The sequence below is a fragment of the Nelumbo nucifera genome, chromosome 8, assembly GCF_055504915.1.
Source record: "Nelumbo nucifera cultivar China Antique chromosome 8, China Antique-T2T, whole genome shotgun sequence".
NCBI lineage: Eukaryota > Viridiplantae > Streptophyta > Magnoliopsida > Proteales > Nelumbonaceae > Nelumbo > Nelumbo nucifera.
Window position 1 is genome coordinate 55344721 of NC_142656.1, and position 24749 is coordinate 55369469.

At 38.3% G+C, this 24749-nt stretch overlaps 1 protein-coding gene and 1 long non-coding RNA gene across 4 annotated transcripts in view; both read left to right on the forward strand.

Annotated features, from left to right (window-relative positions):
* The first annotated feature begins 2365 nt into the window (after positions 1–2365).
* RPN13 (regulatory particle non-ATPase 13) overlaps positions 2366–24749 on the forward strand; it is a 36485-nt gene continuing 14101 nt past the window's right edge. Inside the window, exons 1-9 of one of the 3 annotated variants that reach the window (XM_088892964.1) lie at positions 2366–2547; positions 2816–2864; positions 13206–13281; positions 15244–15336; positions 15514–15573; positions 17767–17805; positions 17911–17985; positions 18086–18152; positions 18234–18324. In XM_088892964.1, the coding sequence (XP_088749090.1) occupies positions 13267–13281; positions 15244–15336; positions 15514–15573; positions 17767–17805; positions 17911–17985; positions 18086–18152; positions 18234–18324 (440 nt within the window). In that variant the 5' untranslated portion in view covers positions 2366–2547; positions 2816–2864; positions 13206–13266. Of the gene's footprint in view, positions 2548–2815; positions 2865–13205; positions 13332–15243; positions 15337–15513; positions 15574–17766; positions 17806–17910; positions 17986–18085; positions 18153–18233; positions 18325–24749 lie in introns of those variants that run through there. The other 2 variants (XM_010265088.3, XM_088892965.1) reach the window with 2 other exon arrangements.
* Positions 15580–16988, forward strand: LOC148790021 (uncharacterized). Its single transcript, XR_016079427.1, has 2 exons — positions 15580–15826; positions 15935–16988. It is a non-coding gene; the product is annotated as an uncharacterized LOC148790021 (long non-coding RNA).

The window sequence follows — 24749 nt, forward strand, 5'->3', positions numbered from 1 at the left end:
GCTTCTATTGGGCCCAACACTTCCATTAAGTGGTTCCTGAGCCAAGCCACCTTATAAAAACCCAGGGATTGTGGCCAGATGCAAGATTAGCCTATCAGGCATTACCCTCAGTGGCCTTACACTTAACCTCTCAGCCCATAATGATCAAACACTGCTCGACAAGAGAGGACCTCTCCCTCGGCTGCAAGAAACAGTGTTGCACTCCCTACTTATATGGATCTCGGGAATTCAAACCTTTTGCAAATATTTTAGAAACCGTAATATATATACTTTTATATCTCATATAAAATAATTTTTTTTGCAAAACAAATCTCAATGATTGAAATCAATTGCCGGCAGTCTTGGTTTCCATTAGAGAGAGTGCATCCCCGATCATTACCTTTGTCCGACAAAGGGGCTGATCCTGTCACTATGATCACCCACTCAGATGAATTCTCAGACTGTCCCAACATACCCAGGTTTTGACCCCTGCTAAGGATCTCACTGATTGGCATATCAAAGACAGCCCAATCCGACACCTAGTACAGTATCATAATCGAATCTAGGGGTCAGGTGTAACTTTCCAGTTTTGCCCATTAATCTCCAAGGTCCAAGGCAATACTGGAAATCTAGTCCGGTTCAAAGATTTAATTAATCCTACATTGCATGTGCCTTGGGTCTCACCCTGGCGGCTGAGACAGGTCACCCCAACCGACTTAGTAGCACATTAGTGTCAGCCTTATCAGGATAGGTCTCCCCAGATCGACCCACCGGCTATGAACATTCTAAACTAACACGAGTGTCATTAAGTGTTCAGTTTAAGGGTAGAATACAGAAACAAACCACAAGAATATGAATCAAATATGTACTTTATTCATTTACAATAAACGTCAAAAGTACATCATTCTGATTGGAGCTAAGGCATACAAAGACTGTCTAATAGCTCCCACTTGCACTTAGGTCCAATCTGGTACAAGTCGGAGTCACATGTTTTCCCTGTGTTTCTCAAACACTTTTTGTGATAATGGCTTCGTCAATGGGTCTGCTATATTTTTCGCTGATGCTACCTTCTGAATCAGGACATCCCCTCTACCAACAATCTCCCGCAGTACGTGGTACTTCCTCTCGATGTGTTTTGACTTCGAGTGGGCTCATGGCTCCTTAGCCTGAGCAATTGCTCCATTGTTGTCACCTTTAATGGAAAATTTAATATTAAGTATTGCACTAGATATTTTGCTTACCAAAGAACTAAAATAGTGAGAAAGAAAATACATTGAATGATCAATAATAATATTGTTGATTTTGATGAATGATTAATAATAATATTGTTGATTTTGATTAACATATTTGTACTTGGAAAATTAGGAGAGGCTTTAAAACTTAAAATTAGGTCACAGGGTGCACACACTAACTTCATCAAGTGGCTGTTTGATCATAGCCAAATGACTTATTGAAATAAATAAATATAAAATATAGTTATACTCAATTTTGCCATAAAAACTCATAACCTCCTTTTTCATTATTTTTTAACTAAAAGAGAAAGTAATAAATCATCTAGTTCAGCCATTTCCATTTTTATCTAATTATTATTATAATGGAAAGATAGTGGGTTTCTATACCCCTTTTATCTTATGTGTGTTTTGAGCTAGCTTTTTTGAGGTGGGCTGTTTCTTAGGGTCTGTTTGGTTTGTGGAAATAAGGGTTCAGAGTCGGAGTCAGAATGGTTCATTCTGTTATTTTGATTCCAATTGTTTGGTTGGGCTGAACCAAAATCCCATTCTCATTCCCAATAAGCATTCTCTCCCCCTCCCCTGGGAATGAGAACCCATTTCAGCCAATTCTGATTTTGACTAAGATTGCAGTTTGAACTTTGAATCAATAATGAGGGGAATAAACCATTCCAATTCCAATTCGAATTCTGACTGAACCAAATAGACCCTTAATGATGATTGGGCCCAAAGAAAACTCACGGGCTCAGCCCTAGCTTAGCCTAGGCCTATGCAAGCCAGGGCTGAGTTAAGCCCGATTTTATGCCATATCTTTTATGCATAAAATTTTACATATATATATATGTAATTTTATATTATATGGTATGTATACAATATTTATACGAAAAGGTGTTATTTATAATACAACCATAAAATAACATAATATTATCTTAGTATATATTTACAGATTACAGATATGTACTGCCCGGGCCTGAACTCAAATCTAGGCCAAGCACGGACTTTTCCGGGTCGGGCTGAAAATGATCACTCGGTGCTAGCCCCAGCCCGGATATGAGATGAGAAGAAAGACACGGCTTGATTTATTGGTTAGTTTGGTAAAATCACTGGAAAGTGAGTGGGATTTTGTAAATTTACCCTCCTCTAAATTCTAAAACCCTCGAAGGTTCCTTTTCGTAATACAGTCGTCGGTTCAAAACTCCCTCGCCCATTTTCTCTTTCCCTCTCCCTCTGTTCCTCCTCTTATCTTTCTATCCGTTTTTGATATCTTTAATTCTTCATATATTGGTACAAACACCCTAAAACAAATTTTCACAGTTCGTTGGGTTTCTTTTTTCTAAAGGTAGCGGATTCACTTTTTTGTTCGATCGGTGTTTGTTTAGTCTTTTAAATAATCAACTTATTTGTTCAGTAAGAATCTAGGGTTCTGTTGTTTTGAATTTCGAAATTCTGAGAAATCCATGCCGCATCTTGTCTAAATTTATTGTTTTGGCTGAACAGTTTCGTGTTCTAACCACTGAGTTTGATGACAGAAGAAATTGAGGAAGATTAATTTGCTTTTGTTGCCTTAAAGCTATTGACTGTTCTCTTGTTTTGGATGCTTGGAACAGGTCCGGAGCTATGGGGTCATCGGCAGCGGAGAGTGTTCATCCAATGCAGGTATTTGTGGGATAATTTGTGTAGTTGAATGGCGCGATCGGACTTTTGCTTGGCTTTTTTATGTGGTTCGGTTGAAATTTTTTGTTATAGGAGTAAACGAGTTTTTTCCCCACTTTTTAGTGGACTAAACAAGTTGAGAGACAGAGCTATGAAACTTGTGAGCATTTTTTAGGAGGTTCTTTTAAATGTCATTAATTATTATTATAGAATTCACTGAAGGAATTTGTATGTTTATCATTTTATGCTAGTTTCTCTTTCTATTTGTAACATTGAATGATGCGAGGCATAACATGGTGCGGTTCAGTGGGATTTAGTAGTTCTTTGGCAGAAATGGATACAGTTTAAGAGTCAAATACTATGTTATGTACAAACAAAGGAAGGAGCTTTGGGAGGAATTGGGAGATATTAGGGATCTGTGGGAGGGGCTGTGGTGTGTGGGAGGGGATTTCAATGTGATAAGGTTCATTGAAGAGAGCAATAAGGTGAGACAAAGGAGCACTACAAGCATGAGGAAGTTCAATGAGTTCATTAATGCTTTTGAGTTAAAGGAATTGAACCTTTCTCATAATAGCTTCACTTGGTCTAATCTCCAAGCTGAACCTATCTGCTCTAAATTAGATAGATTCTTGTTCACCACAGACTAGGAGGAGCATTGGGGAGATCTGGTGTCAAGGGCTCTACCCAGAGTTACTTCTGATCATTGGCCAATAATGATTGTTAAGTCTAATATTGGTGGTAGTGGGTCCTCTCCCTTCAGGTTTGAAAATATGTGGCTACTTCACCCGGACTTCAAAGACAAAGTGAAAACTTGGTGGAATGAAAGTAACTCGAAAGTCAATTGGGAAGGGATGAAATTCCATTGGAAGCTGAAAGAGCTCAAGGTCAAATCTAAGGAATGGAATTCTCTCCCCATTGGTAGGCTAGAAGAGAAAAGCAACAGTAGATAAGTAAAATAGAGGAGTTAGGTGCTAAGGAAGAAAGAGGATGTTTTGGGGACCGAGATAAAGAAATGAGGTGGGAGTTAAAGAAGAGCCTGGAGGACATAATCTTCAAAGAAGAAGTTGGTTGGAGACAGAAATCTAGACACAAATGGGTGAAGGAAGGAGATAGAAATACAAATTTTTTCCATGCAATAGCCAATGGTAGAAGAAAGAAGAACATCATATCTAAGTTGGTTGTTGATGGGACAGTTTTAGCACAACAACAAGGGACTGCCGGGTTTTTTGTGGAACACTTTAAATCCATCTTTAGAAAGCCTTTACAAAAGAGATTAAGGATTGAAGGGTTGGATTGGCCTAAGCTCCCTAATGAGTTGATATTGTGGTTGGAAAGAGAGTTTGACTTGGAAGAAATCAGAGAAGCCATTTTCTCTATGAATAGATCCAAAGCCCCGGGCCCTGATGGATTCATGATGGCCTTTTATCAAGATTGTTGGGAGATAATTAAGGTTGACATTCAAGCAGTGTTCTTGGAATTCTTTGAAAGAGGTGTGATAAACCCATGCCTAAATTCTACTTTTATTGCTTTAATACCGAAGAAGGTTGGGGCTTCTCATCCTAAAGAGTTCAGACCCATCAGTTTGGTTAACAACCTCTACAAGATCATTGCTAAGGTGTTATTCAGAAGAATTAGAGAGGTGCTCTACTCGATCATCTCCCATAACCAAGGTGCCTTCGTGATGAATAGACAAATTGTGGACCAAATCTTAATTGCAAATGAGAGTGTGGAAGCCTACAGAAGTAGAGGTGAGAAAGGGCTAGTGTGTAAGTTGGACTTGGAGAAGGCATATGATCTGGTTGATTGGTCTTTGTTGTTGGAAGTGCTAGAGTCTTGTGGTTTTGGGAAAAGGTGGTGCAAGTGGATTAAAGGGTGCATTAAGACTTGCCATTGTTTTGTGTTAGTAAATGGCAAGGTGGTGGATCACTTTCCAGCTGTGCGGGGTATTAGGCAAGGGGGCTTTCTCTCCCTTTTCTCTTTACCCTAATTGCTGAAGTGCTAGGGAGGCTTATTGAGAGGGCATACTCCAGAAATCTGATAAATGGTTGGAGAGTGGGGAGGGATAGCGTTCCGGTCACTCACCTATAATTTGCAGATGACACAATTCTGTTTTGTGATGGAGAGGAGATTAGCTGGGTGTGCAATATGAAGATGGCGATTAGGGTGTTTGAACAAATGACTAACCTTAGGGTAAATCTGGGTAAGAGTTGTGTGATTGGTATTAATATGAGTGAGGGAGAGGTGGAGGAAAGGGCTCGAGTGTTAGGATGTGAGATAGCTCATTGGCTACTGAAGTACTTAGGGCTTCCTTTGGGAGACAATCCCCGAAAAAGGAGCTTTTGGAATCCGGTGATTGATAGGTTTACTAAAAGGCTAGCTTCTTGGAAGAATAACTACTTGTCTCTAGGGGGCAGGATAACACTGATTAAGTCAACTTTGCCAAACCTTCTAGTATATTTCTTGTTGGTGTTCAGAATCCCAGAAGGAGTTTGTAGGGAGTTGGAAAAATTAACGAGGGACTTTTTATGGGAACTTGGGGAGGAGAAAAAGGACCATAGAGTTAGGTGGGATCTAGTTACAAGACCTAAAAGTGAAGGGGGACCGGGGCTAGGAAATCTGCGAAAGAAGAATGAAGCTGTTTTAGGGAAATGGTTATGGAGATGGTCCAAAGAAAAAGAAAATTTGTGGGCTAAAATAATCCTAAGTATTCATGGGCAAGAGGCAGATGGGTAGGATCCGGGACTATCATCTAGGGCTTCAAGAGCCTCCCCTTGGAAGTCGATTTATGCTGTCATGCAGTCTTTTCTTCCATTTATCAAGTACGATCTTAGTTCTGGTTTGTCTGTACTTTTCTGGGAACACACTTGGGTGGGGGATTTTCCCTTGAAAGAGCAATTTCCCTCTTTGTTTGCTCTGTCTAGGTTTAAAAATGAACCAGTAACAACATTTGCTAACTTGTCTAATTCCACTACTGGTTGGAACTTGGGTCTCAGAAGAGCTCTCAGAGATTTTGAGTTGGAACCCATTTCGAATCTGCTTAAAATCTTGGATGAGGTAGTCCTTGAACCTTCCATTGTGGACTCCAGGGTGTGGTCTCTTGTTCCCTTGGGTATCTTCTCCTTCTCCTCCTCCTTCAAAGCATTGACACGGTCTAGTCCGGTACCTGGGCCTCCTTTTCCAGTTCGGGAAGTTTGGGGTAGCCCCATCCCCCCTAGGGTAGGTGCTTTTTGTTGGGAAGCAATCCTAGAAAAGTGTAACACTTGTGACCTACTTCAAAAGAAAAGGCCTAATTGGTGTTTATCCCCACACTGTTGCATCTTATGTAAGAAGAATGGTGAAAGCTGCTATCACTTGCTTGTCTCTTGCCCTTTTGTTTCAGATAGTTGGTGTTGGTTCTTTTCTTTATTTGGTTGCAGGTGGCCCTCCCCTTCAAGTGTGCAAAGATTGTTTAGCTCCACTCCAGTGAGGGGTCTAAAAAAGAGAGGTAAAATTTTGTGGAATGCGCTAGAGCTGCTGTTTGCTGGACGGTCTGGAAAGAAAGAAATCAATGATTATTTCATGAAAAAGAGAAAAGCAGGGAAGCCCTCATAGAACTTGTATATGTCAGGGTGGCTCATTGGGTCAAGTCTTTGAAGCTTTTTGAAGTTTATTCAGTAGGAGACATCATTAGAAACTGGGAAGAAGTGGCTCGGTCAGCTCCTATGTCTATTGATGTCAGACCTATTTGAACTCCACTTGGGTTTCATCAAATTGAACTTCGATGGTAGTAGTGAAGGAAATTTAGGCCCTTCAGGCATATGTGGTTTTTTCAGGAATGAAGAAGGGCGAATTATTGCTATGTTCTTAGGACCTATAGGCTGGGGGGATTCTCTGAGAGCTGAAATCCTAGCAGTTGTAGGAGTCAAAAGGGCTAAGCAGTTGAATATTAGCAAGTTGTTGGTGGAAGGTGACTCCCAATTGACTATTAGATGGTTGTAGGTGGAAGAGTCCAGCATGTGGAAGTTCTCAAATGAAAGAAAGAAAATCAAGCAACTAACTCAGAACATGACTATAAGGTTTCAATGGGGTAAGAGGAGTACCAACTCCACTCCTTGGCTAAACAGGGGGTGGGAAGATCTAATTTGTTTTGGGCTATTCTGTAATATGTTTTTTCGGGTTTGAAAGGGAAGGTTAAGACATTTTACCCCTCCTTTTTGGGTGTATCTTACTTATCTCTTTTAATAAAAGTGCTGTTATTGATAAAAAAATACTACGTTATGCAGCTTTCCTAATCAAAATCTTATTGTTAGGGGAGGTGGGTTGTTTGCTGGTTAGAGATATAGGAATGAAATGCTAGGAAAGTGGTTCTTCTGTTTCTTGATGGCCTTCCATATGTAGCTATACCTGTTGAGCTGGGTCTCGTTGCTGTCAGTTTGTCAGCAGAAGTCCAACCTCACTCAGGGAAGGCTTGTGCTAAGGTATAATGTTTACACATTGATCAATTATTATTACTATTACTATACTACAACTATTAATTGAGATGAATGAATAACTAAAGTTATTCTCAAGGAATTGGGATATAAAGTGCTATTTGGGTTCTAACTTTTGATATAAGATGTTGTTAAATGTTGTACTGAATGTGGACCAAGATTGTAATACAAGGTTAGGAGGAGAACATAGTTTTCAAGGCGCCAAGGCAAGGCTAGGCGACCGGGGGGTGCCTTGTCACCTAGGCGGGCACTTAGGCGTTGCCTAGGTGATGGATTTTTTTATGTAGAAAACATAGATCCAAGGGTAGTTCCCTAGGTACCATAACCATATTTAATAATTATTCATAGTTTTCATAAGAATGGTATAGAGTTAATGTTAAAGTATAGAAAATCAGCATATTAATGAGAAGAAAAAGAAGGAAAAGAAAAATAAAAAATATAGGGACTGAACCCTTTTATTAGCAATGTTTGTATTGATTAAACCCTAACAAATAAGGAAATAATAAAAAGAAATTAGTATATAGACATAAATGAATATTATAGTTTAATAGTGCCTATTTTATAATTATAATGTCAAAAAATAAAGAACAAAAAAGTATTTTATAATACATAGTACACAACTGCTTGGCGATTAAGCGAGGCGAGCCTCAAAGGGCGCCATGTCACCTAGATATCACCTTGACAACTATGCTCCATAACCATTTGCCCAACAAGGAAATGTTTCTTTTAGCTATCTCACCTAAGCCTAAGCCCCATCCTCTTTCTCCCTGTGCACTATTTCCCAATTTATTGAGTGACATCTCTTATCCTCACTTGGATCCCAAAGAAAATTTCTCTAGAATGATGACCGCCCTCATTGGAATTTTAAAAACTCGAAAAAGATACACTGGGAGATTTGTAAGCGTGGATTTAATGAGAGTGATCCCTGAACCCAAAGATATGTAATTCCTTTTTGATGAGGCAAGCCTTTTATACCACCTATCCACCACCGTGCTCTAGAAGTCATCTAACCTAGGGTTTCCTCCTAGAGGTAACCTTAAGGTAATTAAGAGGCCAAGTAAACGTAGCATAATTGAGGATCTCAACAAATCTCTCTTTCTCATCCCCACTCAAGTTAATCCCCACAATGTGGCTTTTCCCTAAATTAACCTTTAAATTTGACATTTGCTCAAGAAAAAGAGCTTTCAATAAATTCAATTGTTGAGTATTTGGAGTGAGCATGTTTGGTTTCTTTATTTGTGAAGGGGGCTATGTTTCGGTGGCTGGATAGGTTTGGCTTTTGGGGAAGGGGAAATGGGGGTTAAGTTGTCAGGGGCTTTGGTTGTGTTTTGATTTGTATACTTTGGGGCTATGTTGTAGGTGGTTTCAAGGTTTTTTTTTGTTTAGTGTTAGTTTGTGGCTGGTGGTTTTATTGGAAAATTTAGGGGTGGTTCACCTGGTTATTGTTTGTGGGTGATGCCTTACCACTTTCTTGTACTCTTTTCTTCTTTATTTATCTTCCCAAAAAAAAAGCTCAAACAAAACACCAACAATTTGAGATACCTAACAGAACTCTCTTTCTCATCCTCACTAAGAATGATGATGGCATCCACAAATTGGAGGCAAGAAGCTACCTCATCCCTTCCTATCCTAATGCCTCTAAAGAGACCCTATTGACAGCTTTGGATAGGAGACGACTATGACCATCAACTACCAGAGTAAACAAGAAAGGAGAGAGGAGATCACGTAGCCTAAGGTGTTTTATAGTGGGGAAGAAATCCTTGGGCACCCATTCACCAGAAGTGAGTTGTGGCATGAACTTCAGCAACCCCTTACCAACATCTTTCATCTATCTCCAAAACCATTGTTTCCTACACCTCATCTGTTAATTCCCAATCCATCATGTTCTAGGATTTTTCTAGATCTAGTTTGTAGACCCACCCTCTCTTGCTTGACATCCTCATTTCTTGCACACATATAGTGGCGATGAGTATTTGATCTACAATTTGCCTATTCTCCATGGAAGCTCCTTGAAACCGAGTAACTATCGTGGGTAACACTTTTTTACCCTAAGTGATAACACTGGTTTTCTTGGAGATAAGAGCTATAGTGGTTGTGTTTGCTCCAAAGTTTCTGTTTCCTCTCTCTAAAAACTCTATGAAAAACATCCATTAGATCAACTTTTATTATGTCCCAAGATTTTTGAAAGAACTCCATTATGAATTCATTTGACCCCATAACCTTGTCCGTCTTTCTAACCTCTTCTTCTGTGAAAGGTCTCTCCAAATATTTTTGCCAGTTTAGAAAACAAAGTAACTTTTGTTGGGTTAGGCAGGCCTAGTGATTCACTTGCCATGGAGATGGAGGGGTAATTGTACAGAGTTATGGTTTATTATCATTTTTTATTGATAGCTATGGTCATTTTATCGATTTATAAAAACAATGAAGTATATAGAGCCTGACAAGCATTTGTGCTTAGGCTTGATAAAGTTCACTTGACCCATTTTTAATTAGAAATTACTTTTGAGCCCAAAATAGTTCTGTTCCACCCATCCCTTGCTTTGCCACCCACTAGACTTTTTGTTGACCGCATATTTGTCAAGGTATCACGTAGGTGACTAGGTGCCTTGCCTAAGTGCCATGACTTACAGCAATAAGGTGCCTGCCTAGGCAACAAAAATGACAAGGCTTGCACCTTATTATAATAGCTTTTATTTTGCTACATCTTACTAATATGTGCTTTAATACATTCTATATATACACCGGTATTTTAAAAGCGCAAGGCGCAGGGCTTAAGGCGCAAGGTGCAAGGTGAGGTGTACGCCTTTTTGAAGCAAGGTGCAAAAATAAAAAAAAATTCTAAAAAATAAAAATGTCAGAAAAATAAAAAATACCAAAAAAATAAAAAATGAAGAAAAATAAAAAATATTAAACATAAATATTAATAACAAATATACCTCAAATTTTAAAATAAATGTTTTAAAAAACCTATTATCTAAAATTAAAATACATACACATAACATGTAAAGCATATTCAAATGTGAATTTAAAAATAAAATCAAACATATAAAACATTTTCAAACGTGTAAAACCCACAATCCCTTATTTTCCTCAATTGCATTACATAAAGTAGCTAATGTGATGTAAAACATATTACATTCCTGATTCTACGAGTTGCCTTTGTGCCACGCCCCTTGAGGCAAACCCAAACAAGTCCATGTTAGGGTCTTAAATTCTTAGTTTTCACACAAAAAATAATGATTTTATAATTTTAATTGCTTTTTAAGAAGATATTTTAGTAGGTTGAATGAATGAACAACATTACTAAATAGGGTGTTCTTGGAGCAAAAAAAGGCGGTGCAAGGCACACACCTGGGCTGAGGCGCAAGGTGCATCAGGCGCACGCCTAGGTGCACCAGGCATGCGCCATTTGAAAGGGCTACACCTAGGACCTAGGCGAGGCACCTACCCTAAAATGCCCCTCGCTTGTGCGCCTAGGTGTGCCTTTTAAGTCACTGATATTTACATAAATTGTTTACTTTGTTTTAAAGTTTTACTATTGAAATGTAAAAGATGAAAGGGTTTTGAGAAAGATAAAATAGAAAAAAGAAATAATAGAAGTACAGAGAAGTTTCTCTTTTTTTTTGTTTTTTCTACTCTCTTTCTTTCATTAAATAAACCAGTAGCTCCACCCTTGTTTTTTTTCTCTTTTACTTTCTATCTTAAATTTCTATTATATAAAATTATAGCCTTCTTTTGTTGCTAATTGACATGAATTTGCTTTATAAGATACTTATTATTATATTAGTATTATTTTTGAAAATATTGATGTTAAATTATTTAAACACTCTTTTCTTTTAGATATGATGAGTTTCCATGTTATGAGAGGACATTTTATGTTCATAATAAAGAGAATTGCTATTTTTCAATTAATATGCAGACTGAGTTGTATATAAAACTAGAAAGTTGGACAAAATTTCATTAGTTGTTTTGTAAATTTATAAAATTCCTATTGCCTGAACAGTTGGGAATCTTTGGCATGTAATGGAGTTTCAGATATGTATCAGTCTATAGTGGTCTTTTTTTTGGTTGTAGTTGTTGGTTTGTTGAGGTGTCACCTTGCCACCTTCTGTTCTAATCCTTTTTTTTATGTTAATAAATCTTTTTTATTATTACTCTTCAAAAAAAAATTCCTATTGCCTGGACAACTAGGCACCCCACTGTCAGCCAGAATTACCAGATGCCTTGACAACTATGGCTGGTCGTTTTACCTGCACAATATAACTTCCAATTCCCTTGCTAGGTGCCTAATTTCTTTTAAGGATTGCCTATGTTGCCATTATTGCTTTGTTGTTATTAGTCATCCAACTCACCACCACCTTTGAATCTCCCTCTTTCATAACTTTTTTTTTTGATCAGTAAAAATCTTTCATTGACTCCCTCTTTCATAACTTGTCACTGCAGGAGAACTAATAACAAAAACAACTGCTACATCATCAAAATCAATATATGCTTGCTGATTTGGTGGTTGTTTTTGTTTTGAAAAACAAACTCATACATATATAATTTTGCTGTTGCTGATTTGAAAAGCATAAAAAGATAAGAGGGAAAATGCAAAATCAATATATGTGCATAATGGGTATAATAAAATCCTAATTTGCTGCTCATGCTGACATGAAAAGCAGGGAAAATTCCTCGTGAAAAGACAAAGAAAACCCTGTTTACAATGATAAAGTTCAATGTGCAGAATGTTTTTGTCTTTTAAAACATATACCATTTTACTAATGATTATGGATGTGCCATCCAAAAATTGGCAAACAGCATGGCAGATGCATTGATTTGGCAGGTACCAAGTAGGAATCAGCTGTATTGGGGGGGGGGGGGGTACTGACCCATAGAGTGCGGTTACATGAGTGTAAAATGGGATTTGTTGGATTGAGCGGCAGTGGTTGACTAAAACATCAAGGGGTGCTAGGCAAACTTTCTTCTTGTATTTAAATTAATTTTTATTTAAATGTTAATAAAATAAAATTGAGCAGTTAACAATAAGGAAGATTTACACATGGCTGTATATATATATATATATATATATATAGGAGGGGGAGTGTAGCTTACTCCTGGTTGATGTTCCCTTTTGTGAAACCATTTTTTGAGCTACCGATAGTACCTTACTCAAATTTGAGATCAGTAACAATCATTTTTTTTTTTTTTGTTTTTTTTATGGGGAAAGAATTTTGACTTATACAAATATGGAGAGCATGCCTAGCACCTCTATCATTGACTCTCAGCTGCTTACAACCACCTTGCCCCTATCATCCTTAATTTACATTCTACTCAGTTTATGGGAGAACACTACCTCAATGCAGGATCTTTTTAATCTTTTTCTAGCCAAAACACCAGATTGACCATTTTCTGAGGTTGGAACCTATACAAACATCATGTATCCTTTGTTCCTTCCTGCCTGCACAGTTCACGCCCACTGTTAATTTGCTATTAGTTTGCTAATGCTACAAAGATCCTAAACTATCATTTGAAACCAATACCCCGCCACCTTAGAATTTACTTCTATCACTATCTTTCCTTAGTTGAGAGAGAGTTCCTCAGTTTCAGTCCTTGAAGCAAACATTTCTGTCCTTCATGGATTTCTTACGCCAATTGGCCCTGAGAATACGATCATGATTTTCTCTAGTCATTCTTGAATGCTCCTCCCATTCCTGACTTGTGTAATACTTTGTTTTTGATAAGAAAATGAATCTCAACATCTATTACATTGTTTAATTAAATTTGGTAAACAGAATGTCATCAGAAAGGGCCTCTGTCAGTGAAGCTGATGTATATCAAATTCAGTTATTTTTTTATAAAACATTTTAATAGATCAGGTATCCTTTTTGGGCAGGAAAATAGGCAAATGACATCAATTATAGATACACTCAGAATATAATTATTGTGCAGGGTACATGGAGCATGGACAGGCAAGGATTTCTGTCTCGAGTTCCCATTTTATATGTAGATGGATTTGGATGTAATGCTCTCATATCCATTAAATTTGTAAATTTAATTGATTGTGCTGATGAATGTAGATCCGTGGATCTTATTTCCTGGATGCTTCTCATTATTCTTCTCTAATGAAGAGTAGTGTTTTTAAATTTAGGAGTGCAACTAAAGCACAAGGCGTTCCTACAGGCTGAGATGCAAGGCACCAGTATTTTAAAAGTGCAAGGTGCAAAAATACAAAAAATGTTAGAAATTTCAAAAACTGCCAAAAAATCCAAAAAAATGCAAAAAAATTCAAAAAAAGTAAACATAATATTAATAAAAATGCAAACGTAAAAAATTTTAAAATAAATGTTTTAAAAACCTATTATCTAAAATTAAAATACATAAACATAAGATGTAAAGCATATTCAAATGAGAATTTATAAATAAAATCAAACATATAAAACATTTTCAAGCATGTACATTCATAAAAAAACATTTTCAAGCATGTAAAACCTCTAATCTCTTTTTTCACTCAATTGCATTACGTCAAGTAGCTAATGTATGAAAACATATTGCATTCCTGATTCTACGAGCTGTCTTTGTGCCATGCCCTTTGAGGCAAGCCCAAACAAGTCCATGTTAGTTGTTAAATTCTTAGTTCTCACACAAAAAATAATGAATTTATAATTTTAATTGCTTTTTAAGAAAATATTTTATTAGGATGAATGAATGAACTACATTAGCAAAGAGGGGGTTCTTGGAACTTTGCTCATGAAAGCTCCTATTTACTAATGACTTAATGTTGTTCATTCATTCATCCTAATAAAATATTTTCTTAAAAAGCAATTAAAACTATAAATTCATTATTTTTTTTTTGTGTGAGAACTAAGAATTTAACACCTAATTGTTTGGGCTTGCCTCGAGGGGCATGGCATGGGGGTTCGGGGGTAGAGCCCTCGACCCAGCCGCTATGTTCAAAAAAAGCAAAAAAACATCAAATTTTCAAAAGGTGCACACCTTGGCTGAGGTGCAAGGTGCATTAGGCGCACACCTAGGCACACCAGGCATGCACCTAGGATCTTGGTGAGGCACATACCCTAAAATGCGCCTTGTCTGTGTTTCTAGGCGTGCTTTTTAAATCACTGCAAGGCACAAGGTGAGGCCTGCACTTGAATGAAGTGGAGCACCACATTTGGGAAAAAACAACAAAAGTAATATAAAAGAATATCAAACCTAAATTCTGAAAGAAATAAAATATTTTGAAAAGTCTATTAGCTAACTGGTTAGTGAATCTGTGTATGGCGTTAATAATATGAAGACTGCAGCCTTGCATCACACGTGCAACCTACAACTTTATTTAATTTCGCATACAATATCAAATTCAAGGTTAGTTCATTGAAACATAACAACAAGTCATGTAAGACACTTGGGTTTGGGAATGGTGCACCCCACAATATAAGCCTGGCCTATGAATCTACATGCTGGAGGAGTGCCTATTAAAACGTTGAATGAGACACAAATTAGTTTTATTTTAATGATTTTTGTTGGTGGCTCACTGTATCATTATTCATTGGGGACAGTGGGAGTAGACAGGATAAGTTTTGCTTGTATTTGATGCTTTTGAGGGGATTTGTTGCTGCATCTTGTGTTAATATATGGTTAGGATATCTTCTTTTGAATTTAATGATGTCAAATGCATTTCATTGGGAAGAAATTGAAGGGTGTGTTTAATGCGTAAATTGCTTCTCAGCTTCTTATAAATTGAGGTTAATGTTGCCCCTATAACTGAACAGTTTTGTTTCTTCTTCCTGTTAATACCTTTTTTACCTTTTATCTTTGATAATTATAGGGAAGTTTTCTGCATGAGGATAAAGAAAATACATATTTTTACCTATTTACCGATAAAAATATTCTTGAATCAGTTAAGGACAATTTTTATAAGTACCTTTGTGCAGGAAGTTCTGCTTGAGTTCCGAGCTGGTAAGATGTTTATGGAGGGAACACGGGTGATCCCAGATACACGTAAAGGTCTTGTTCGCATAGCAAGGGTAAGGCCGTCCTGAGGACAAGGATCTATCTCTGGGTGAAGTGTTCCATGGAAAAATACAGTGATTTTCTTAATAATAGAAAAAAAGCTATTTCTGTCTTAGATTTTATTTATTTTCAGATGTAGATTATGCATCTTTGTCATTCAAATAAGACTAACTTCTGGATTCCTCCATTAGGGTGAGGAGGGTTTGATTCATTTTCAGTGGCTTGATCGGGCACAAAATGTGGTTGAAGATGTATCCCTCTTTGGTTGTTGCCTGGTGGAAATTGTGTGTATTAGGTTCTTTTGTTTGTAATGAAATAGTTTAGTTTCCACATATTATCACTCAAATCAGTTTATATCTGTATGAACACAGGCAAATACATATATTAAGCATAACACAGTCTGATATGTTTATTTTCTGAACATTTGGTCAAGTAATATTCAGTTTTTTCTTCAATTAGGGCCACTTAATTGCAGCTCACCATGTTCTCATTGAATGGCTGAAGGTACTTTATACTGTTTGTGGTTACATTTATCTATCCGTAATTCTGCATACATGTCCATAATTTTTGAAGTATTTTTCTTATCTAAAAATTTTGAATGACAACTTGCAGAAAACTGTAACACTGCACATGAAAAGTTGGTTATGTTTTGAAGGCAGTGCTTATGACTTTTTGGGTTGTAAGTATTCAGTTGTTTGGTTGGGGGTGTGGGGGCTGGGTGCTTGTTTTGCCTGTTTAGTCTTGGTGTGTAGCTCTATGCTAATTGCATACTTTGTTTCTTGGGATATTCTATTGGAGGCTATGCATAATTACATGCTAAGGGAGTTAAAAAACTTGGGCTTGATGCCACTGGACCCAGGCTATTGCTCTATGGCTTTCCAAGTATCCTTATTAGTGGATCAAAACCCTCTAATGATTAGGTTCTGTGCTGATAATTAAGTTCCAAATTGCAGCTACTTGTGTTTATATATTTATTTAGAGATTTTTGCGAGCTTAATTACATCTCACTCCCCACCAAAAATAGCAAGGAAAGTGCTCCTAAAAGCATAAACCAGATGGTGAAAACTTGCATTATTATTTGTAATGATGGGTTCTAATCCTCTGATATCTGCAATAAATGGCAAATTATAGGGCCTTGTCTTGCAGTTATGTTCCTCTGGTCTATGGCAGTGCCTTAAATTGTAATGAATTCAGTCTTTGATATAGATTATAGAGCCACTTGGTTGATGAATTTTGATTTTTCATTTTTCTAAATCCCCAAACACTCAGGGTTTTGCTGTTGAGTGGAGTTTGGACTATGCTGTCTTGTGAAAAAGTTTTAGTAGAGTGTTTTGAAGTGAGTTTCCTGACCGTTGTGTGGGTGCTGCTCTATGATTCAAAATAGCATCTTTCATGTGAACATTTTGTAATTAGCCTATTCCCAACATTAATTTGTGTATTTTGTACAGAGCAGAATGGTGAAACAAGATTCATGTAGCTGACCCCATATAGATGAGCAAGGCTTTGATGATGATGATGATTTAGACAGAAATTTGATCTTTTCTTTCTTTCTTTTTTTTTCTTTTTTTTTTTTTTCTGAAATGGTCCATTATTGGAGTTTGGATTGCATTTAATTAAGGGTGTGCATGTTGCATTGACTTGCATGTCCTCTTTCATCTTGTTCTTATCTATGATCCATATACAGTTAGTAGATGTGGATGCATCTATATAGCTACATGTATATGTTCTCAGGCCCAATTGGAGTGAGTGGCTCTCTCAGAGCTAAGATCCATGCAGTTAAGGAAGGAGTCCAGAAAGGTAGGGAGTTGAATATCAGAAAACTCATAATTGAAGGGGACTCAGTTGTGGTGGTAGGGTGGCTGAATAAAGACGATAGTGGTTTATGGAATTACAGCAATGCAAGGAGGAAATTCAGATGGATGGTTCGAGAAATGAAAGTTAAAATCAGTTGGGCAAACAGATCAGCTTATTCTTTTTCTGATGGGTTAGCTAAATAATGGGTTGAGGGGGATTCAATGTTTTGGGCACAGATGTAATTTAAATTTCATTTTTAATTTTTTCTCTTTCTCTCTTGTTTCCTTTCTTGGGGTTCAAACTGAAGTTGGAAGATAAGAAAGTTTGTCTTCCTCTTTGTAATTATTATTGTGATAATTAATGAATTGTGTTATTGATAAAAAAAATCTAGAGTAGACACCTAGGACTGCCAACAGTTTGGCTGATAGGGGGCTTATTCTGGCTCTGGTCCGGTAGGGGGCTTATATTATATTTTTATATGGCTGGTTTAACTAGGTCAAATGATGGGGTGTTTCTGGCACAAAAGACTGTACATGCTATTCTTTTGAATACATTAATAAAGAATTATAATTACTGATGTTAAATTCTATATGGGAATCTTGTTTGGTGGCTTGAACTTCCATGGTTTCCCTTGACCGTATATGTTACAGGATCAGATTGTTTTTCCTGATGAGGCATTTTTTGAGAAGGTATTTATCTTTTGTAAACGAGTGACCTTTCGTTCAGACTTTTGTCAAACTTACTGCTGTGATATCTTTATCTTTACTTTCTATCTCGCTTTTTGGCTAATTCAGGTCACTCAATCAGCTGAAAGGGTATACATTTTGAAGTTTAGCACTGATAATAGGCGGTTCTTTTTTTGGATGCAGGTCAGCAGCATTTGTTGTTATTTCTTTTCTTAAAGATAATAAAATTATTACAGTGTTGTTTTGCTTTGAGATTGACATTCTCTCTCTAAACTGGGTCCAGGAACCAAAATCTGATAATGATTCCCAGATATGCAGTTCGGTCAATTATCACATAAATCGGCCATTGGGTATGAGAAATATTTCTGGCGTTCCTTTTTGGGTAAAGCATTTCTGTTTTGTAACCACTGTTTATCACTTTTGCTTGACAGAATTAGCTGGTGAAGAAGAACCCGATGCTTCAGTTCCTCATCAAATGTCTGAGATGTCTGAAGGCATGGTTGAAGATGAGATTTCGTCTAGGTATGCATATACCAAGGAATTTATTGTATTTTAATTCTATTTTCAGTTATTTAAAAGGTAAATAATATTCTTGTCAATATATCATGAGCAAGGGCTGTTGATTTTTATTATAGATTCATAATGACGAACCTCTGTGTTAAACACCAAAGCATTTCCCCATTTTTCTTTTTGTGCTCTTCTTATCTTATAAGTCGTTTTTTGGGGGCACAAGTTGCACAGCATAGTGAAGAAGGGACATGTAACAATGTAAAATGTAATAGGGATAGGGGAGGGGCTTAGAGTAGGATAGCCAAATTATGCGTTGGTAGGCACATATCTATGTATAACACTCTCAATTTGTTAGTTTTTCCATAATGAAAATAATCTGAATGACATCTTCACTGTTTATGAGATGACAGAACCAAAAATAAGTTTAGTTGGGTTTGAATCGGTTAGAAGGTTGATAATCTCCATCATGTGCTTGACCTTGAACCTTACAGTCTTCAATGGTATAGAGCAGAATAATACAGCTACGAGTCATCAAGAGTAAGGCTGCACTCTACTTCTAGGCTAAAAAGAATAGAATGCTTCCCCCATGCATGAATGAAAATAGGTGTGATGGTGCACTTACAAGAGGTTGGTTTTGCTTTGACAACAAGATGGAAGCAGAACCTTAAAGCAGAGGCAGAGGCGTTTGTTATGGAGGACCGATGGGTTGGATTGGCCCAAGCTCCCTGATGATTTGATTGAGTGGTTGGAAAGAGAGTTTGATTTGGAAGAAATATAGGAGGTCATTTTCTCTATGGTTAGATCTAAAGTCCCAGGCCTTGATGGTTTTACGATGGCTTTTTACCAAGATTGCTGGGAGATAATTAAGGCTGATATCCAAAGTGTTTTGTCGGAATTCTTTTAAAGAGGGATGATAAATCCAGGCTTGAACTCGACCTTTATTGCCTTAATTCCAAAAAAGGAGGGAGCTTGCCACCCTAAAGAGTTTAGACCCACAAGTTTGGTAAATAGCCTCTATAAGATCATTGCTAAGGTGCTATCCCGAAGAATTAGAGAGGTGCTTCCTACAATCATATCCCCTAATCAAGGTGCTCTTGTGAAGAATAGGCAAATTGTTGACCAAATCTTAATAGCAAATGAGAGTGTAGAGGATTTTAAATGAAGAGGGAAGAAAGGGCTGGAATGCAAATTGGATCTGGAAAAAGGCTTATGATTTGGTTGATTGGTCCTTATTGCAAGAAGTACTTGAGTCTGTTGGTTATGGGCAAAGGTGGTGCAAGTGGATAAATGGGTGTATGAAAATGTGCCACTACTCTATATTGGTGAATGACAGGGTGGTAGATCATTTTCCTGTTACTAGGGGTATTAGGCAAGGGGACCCCCTCTCCCCCTTCCTGTTTACCTTGATTGCAGAAGTGTTAGGGAGGCTTATTGAGAAAGTAGATGCTAGAGGATTGGTAAATGGTTGGAGAGTTGGGAGGGTCAGGGTTCCGGTCACTCATTTACAATTTGCTGATGACACAATTCTGTTTTGTGGAGGGGAGGAGATTAGGTGGTTTAGTAATTTAAAGATGGTGATCAAGGTGTTTGAACGTGTGACTAACTTAAAAGTAAACTTGGATAAGAGTTGTGTGATTGGCATTAATATGAGTGCTAGAGAGATGGAAGAAAGGGCCCAAGTTTTGGGTTGTGAGATTGCTCAATGGCCATTGAAATATTTGGGGCTTCCACTAGGGGATAGCCCTACCAAAAGGAGCTTTTGGAATCCGGTGATTGATAGATTTCACAAAAAGGCTTGCCTCTTGGAAGAAAAACTACCTATCTTTGGGTGGCAGGATAACTCTAATTAAGTCAACCTTGGAAATCTTCTGGTTTACTTTCTGTCTGTGTTTAGAATTCCTAAGGGAGTATGTAGGATTTTGGAGAAATTAATGACAGATTTCTTATGGGAACCAAGGGAGGAGAAAAGGGACCATAGAGTTAGGTGGGACTTGGTTACAAAACTCAAAAGTGAGGGTGGATTGGGTGTGGGCAACTTAAAGAAGAATAATGAATCTCTTTTGGGGAAATGGTTATGGAGATTGAATAAAGAAAAGGAGAATTTGTGTGCTAAAATAATCCTAAGTATTCACGGGCAAGAGGTAGACGGCTGGGACACGAGGATCTCATCTAGGGCTACAAGGGCATCTCCTTGGAAGTCTACTCATGCCATCCTTCTCTTCGTCCTTTTATTAGGTATGATCTTTGGTCTGGCATGTTTTTGAGATTCTGGGAACATATTTGGGTGGGATACACTCCTCTGAAAGGGCACTTCCCCTCTTTGTTTTCCCTCTCAAGGTTTAAAAATGAGCCTGTAGCTTCCTTTCTTATTTTTTTGATGCTACAGTTAATTGGAATCTAGGTTTTAGAAGGGATCTCAGAGGTTTGAATTGGGTTCGATCTCTAATTTGCTTAAGATTTTGGAGGAGGTTGTTATTGACCCTTCTAGAGTGGACAATAGGGTGTGGTCTCTGTCAGGTACTTTCTCTTGCTCTTCTTTTTTCAAAAAATTAACACAGTCCAATCCAATCCCTACCAGAGTAGGTGCCTTTTGTTGGGAAGCAATCCTAGAAAAATGTAACACTTCTGAACTACTTCAAAAGAAAAGGCCTAATTGGTGTTTATCCCCGCACTGGTGCATTTTGTGCAAGAAGAATGGTGAGAATTGTTATCACTTATTAATTTCTTGCCCCTTTGTTTCAGGGATCTGGGTTTGGCTTTTCTCTCTTTTTGATTGCAGATGGACTCCCCCTCCAAGTGTGCAAGGCTTATTTAGTACTACATCAGTGAGGGATTTAAAAAAGAGAGGTAAACTCTTGTGGAGATGTGCTAGAGCAGCTGTTTGCTGGAGTGTGTGGGAGGAAAGAAATCAAAGAACTTTTCATGAGGAAGAGAAAAGCAGGGAAGCCATTATTGAATTAATATATGTTAGGGTGGTTCATTGGGTCAAGTCTATGAAGATATTTGAAGGATGTTCAGCAGGAGACATCATTCGAAAGTGGGAGGAAGTGGCTAGGTCTGCTCCCTTGTCTTCTTCTCCCAATCTATCTTGGATTCCTCCAGCTTCGGGATACATTAAATTAAACTTTGATGTTAGTAGTGAAGGAAATCCAGGTTCTTCAGGTATAGGTGGAGTGTTTCAGGATGAAAAAGGTCGAATAATTGCCATGTTCTCAACACCTATAGGCTGGGGGGATTCATTGAGAGCTGAAATTTTGGCAGCATTGGAAGGGATCAAAGGAGCCAAGCAGTTGAACATAAGAAATTTGTTGGTGGAAGGAGATTCAAGGCTGACAGTTAACTGGTTGCAGGAGAGAGATTCCAGTTTGTGGAAGTTCTCAAATGATAAAAAACCAGATTACTCGAAACATGCAAATTCAGGTTCAGTGGGCCAAGAGGTGTGCCAATTCTTTGGCAGATGTCTTGGCTAAACAAGGGGTGAGAAGAGCAAATCTTTTTTGGGCTGTGTTGTAATATGATTCTTATTGTTGGGGGGGTTAAGTGTTTTTACCTCTCCCTTTATACTGTTTCTCTCTTTTATATATTTTTAATAAAAGTTATTGTTATTGATAAAAAACCGCTGTATTGAACCCTCAAGGACTTGGAAACCTGAACCAATAAGTAAGGAAAAGCTTAAAAGTTTATCTAATCAGCACATTTTCCTCTTCCATATATTCTTCTTCTTCTTCTACTACTACCAATACTTTTTATTTCTTCTTTTCCTATAACAAAAATAAGGGTTCAGCCCCTATATTTTTGAAAATCATGAATAATTATTAAAGAAATATGGTTATGGTACCTAGGGAACTACCCTAGGATCTATGTTTTTAACATAAAAAATCCATCGCCTAGGCTACTAGGCAACAAGGCGCCCCCCAGTCGCCTAGCCTCGCCTTGGCGCCTTGAAAACTAATCGTGCCTGGAAGTGGAATGAGACAACTTTTAAATTGATTGTGGCAAGTTGTGGCGTCTTCTATCTGCTTTTAACACCATAGACCTTAGGGTGGCAACCATAGATTTGTTGGGAGTAAAGACCAATGCAATCCCCTAGATGATTGAAATGTTCATCGATAGTTTGAGTTTCAAAGTGTGACTTCTTTCATCTATGGAGGCAGCACTAAGGAAGGAGGGGCTGAAGGTAGAAGATGAGTTGGCGGGCTTTAGCACACTTGGCACTAGAAGAGAGGAAATGTGTGACCACTGCAAACTTTCACCTTTAGAGGAAGTTGAACTTTCAAGAAATCAAAAGGAGGAGAATCAGATGCCAAGTTCTATAAAGATTCAAGTCTGGGTTGTTTATTTTAGGTGGCTGGGTTTAAAAGTTATGCCCAGGTTTTATCAACAAGCTCATGCCAACTTAAGTTGGGATTTCAGAAGTCCTTTGTTCATGACCTAGGAAGTGAAGTGTTGACGGAAGTAGGGGATCGAAACGTCTCAATCCAATTCATGTGTCAGCTCAAGTGACAACATAGGAGAAAATTAAAAAAAAAAATCCAAAGAGAACTTGCTCACTTCGAGGTGCAAGACAAGCAGGGTGTGATCCAAGGGAAATGGGGGAAGGAAGATTCGTGAAACCAACCAAGTGGAGACAAGTGCTGCAGATTGAGGTGAAAAAATTGGTATTAGAAGAACAAAGATTCAAAGGTCAATGGTCTTTAAAGATAAGGAAGGAGAGAAGAGCTATGATTTTTCCGATTGGAGATGCTTTGCAGTGGTTACAAGGATTCGTGGGTGGGGCTATACGATCGGTGAAGAAGCAGTTATGGAGAAGTTTGATGTAATTTTTGGACCGGAAATATGATGCTTTCCTCAAATGGAACCAGAAGGGGTGGTTTGTTACAATGGTAGAAGAGTTTCACAGAGGGAGGAAACAAATGATATGCCTCCAAAAGGAAAGAAAAACAGGGGATGGAAGTTGTTCACAGAGTCATTGTAGAACTTCTTGTTGTTCATCGAAGAGGGTGTTAAGGTTGGCAGGAAAATGGAGAAAGTGGATGTAGAGCAAGATCAAATCTTCGAAACCTGGACCCCAGACCCTCCAAAAAAAGATAATATCTCTATGGCTATCACAAGTTCTCAATCTGCTACTAAACTTGCGATGGAGGTAGAGAAAGTGTGGGCTAACAAATATGTTATTACCTTGCAGAGAAAGGTGAACGATTGGCAGGGGATTCTAGAGGCTGTGAAGGAAGATATTCACATTAAAGCAACGACTGCAATACACCCTTTTTTTGAAAACAAGGCTCTCCTAGACTTCGGGGAACAAAAGTTGGAACTAACAATGGTTAAACAGGGGAAGGCATGGCACTTGTCGAGTAGTGGAGCATGTCATGTAATGAGATTGAAATCGACGACTTGAGAGGTGACGTGAAGGTTGTAGGTTTTCTGTTCAACCTCTAGAAGGAGGAAGTGTTCGAAAAAATAGTTATAGCTCTAGGAGCCAAGCTTGAAGGTTATAGTTTTGATAACCTATTCGCTGTGAAGATGAGAATCGTCGGGGTGAAGCCGTTCTTAATCCTTGGGCATTGCGAACTTCTGGTGGAAGGCAGGTGGTGGCGCTTGTGGATTGCAACGGCAGTCGAAGCGTCATTGTGGCAGGGAGGTCGAGAGCTGGAAGAAGGAGATGAGCTGGAAAGGTGGTTTCTAGGTGGCAATAGGAGAATGGAGGAAGGGGTGGATTCGACGAAAGGGGAAGGCAAACAATCTTTCTCGATAAATAAAAAGAAGGGGGTAGCAATTATTAGCAATTTTTCAAATAATTTTGAATCTGCCCAGGAGTAAAGAAAACCCCATTCGTGGAAGTAGTTTGGGCTGGACTTGGGTTGGACCTAGGAGTTGGATTAGGGCGTTGGAAAGCCTGGTCCAAGCCGGTTGAGGTGTTGGGCGGGTTGGGTGGGTCGAAGCACAGTTGTAATGACCCACGTGACAACTTAAAAGGTTATGTGGATCGGGGTAAGGAGAGAAGCGATAGACTGATTATAGATGGAAGTCACGGTCTATCTTCTTTTTAAATGGCCCAAACGGCGAAGGAAGGTGGGGGAAATCTGCAGAGGCGGAGAATGGACAAGCAAGAAAGTTTATAGTGGGTTCCACGCTGAAACAATGTGGACTCTAGTTCTCTACAAAGCTTCTCAGAGAGGCCGAATCCAAGATATGCACAGGAGAGAGCAGAAGAGAGAGAGGAGGCGGATGAAGGTTGGGTGATGTGTAGCGGTGACAAAGAAGAATCAGATGATGGGGTAGATGATGGTACCGATATTGCTATTGTGAACGAGGAAGATGGCTACGACATAGATGACAGTGGAGGGTGGTACATTGCGAAGCTATTTCGGGGTGACCTAGAGGATGATGGGAGGCGGCTAATAAGCGGCCAGGAAGGTCAGACAGAGGAAGGAAGA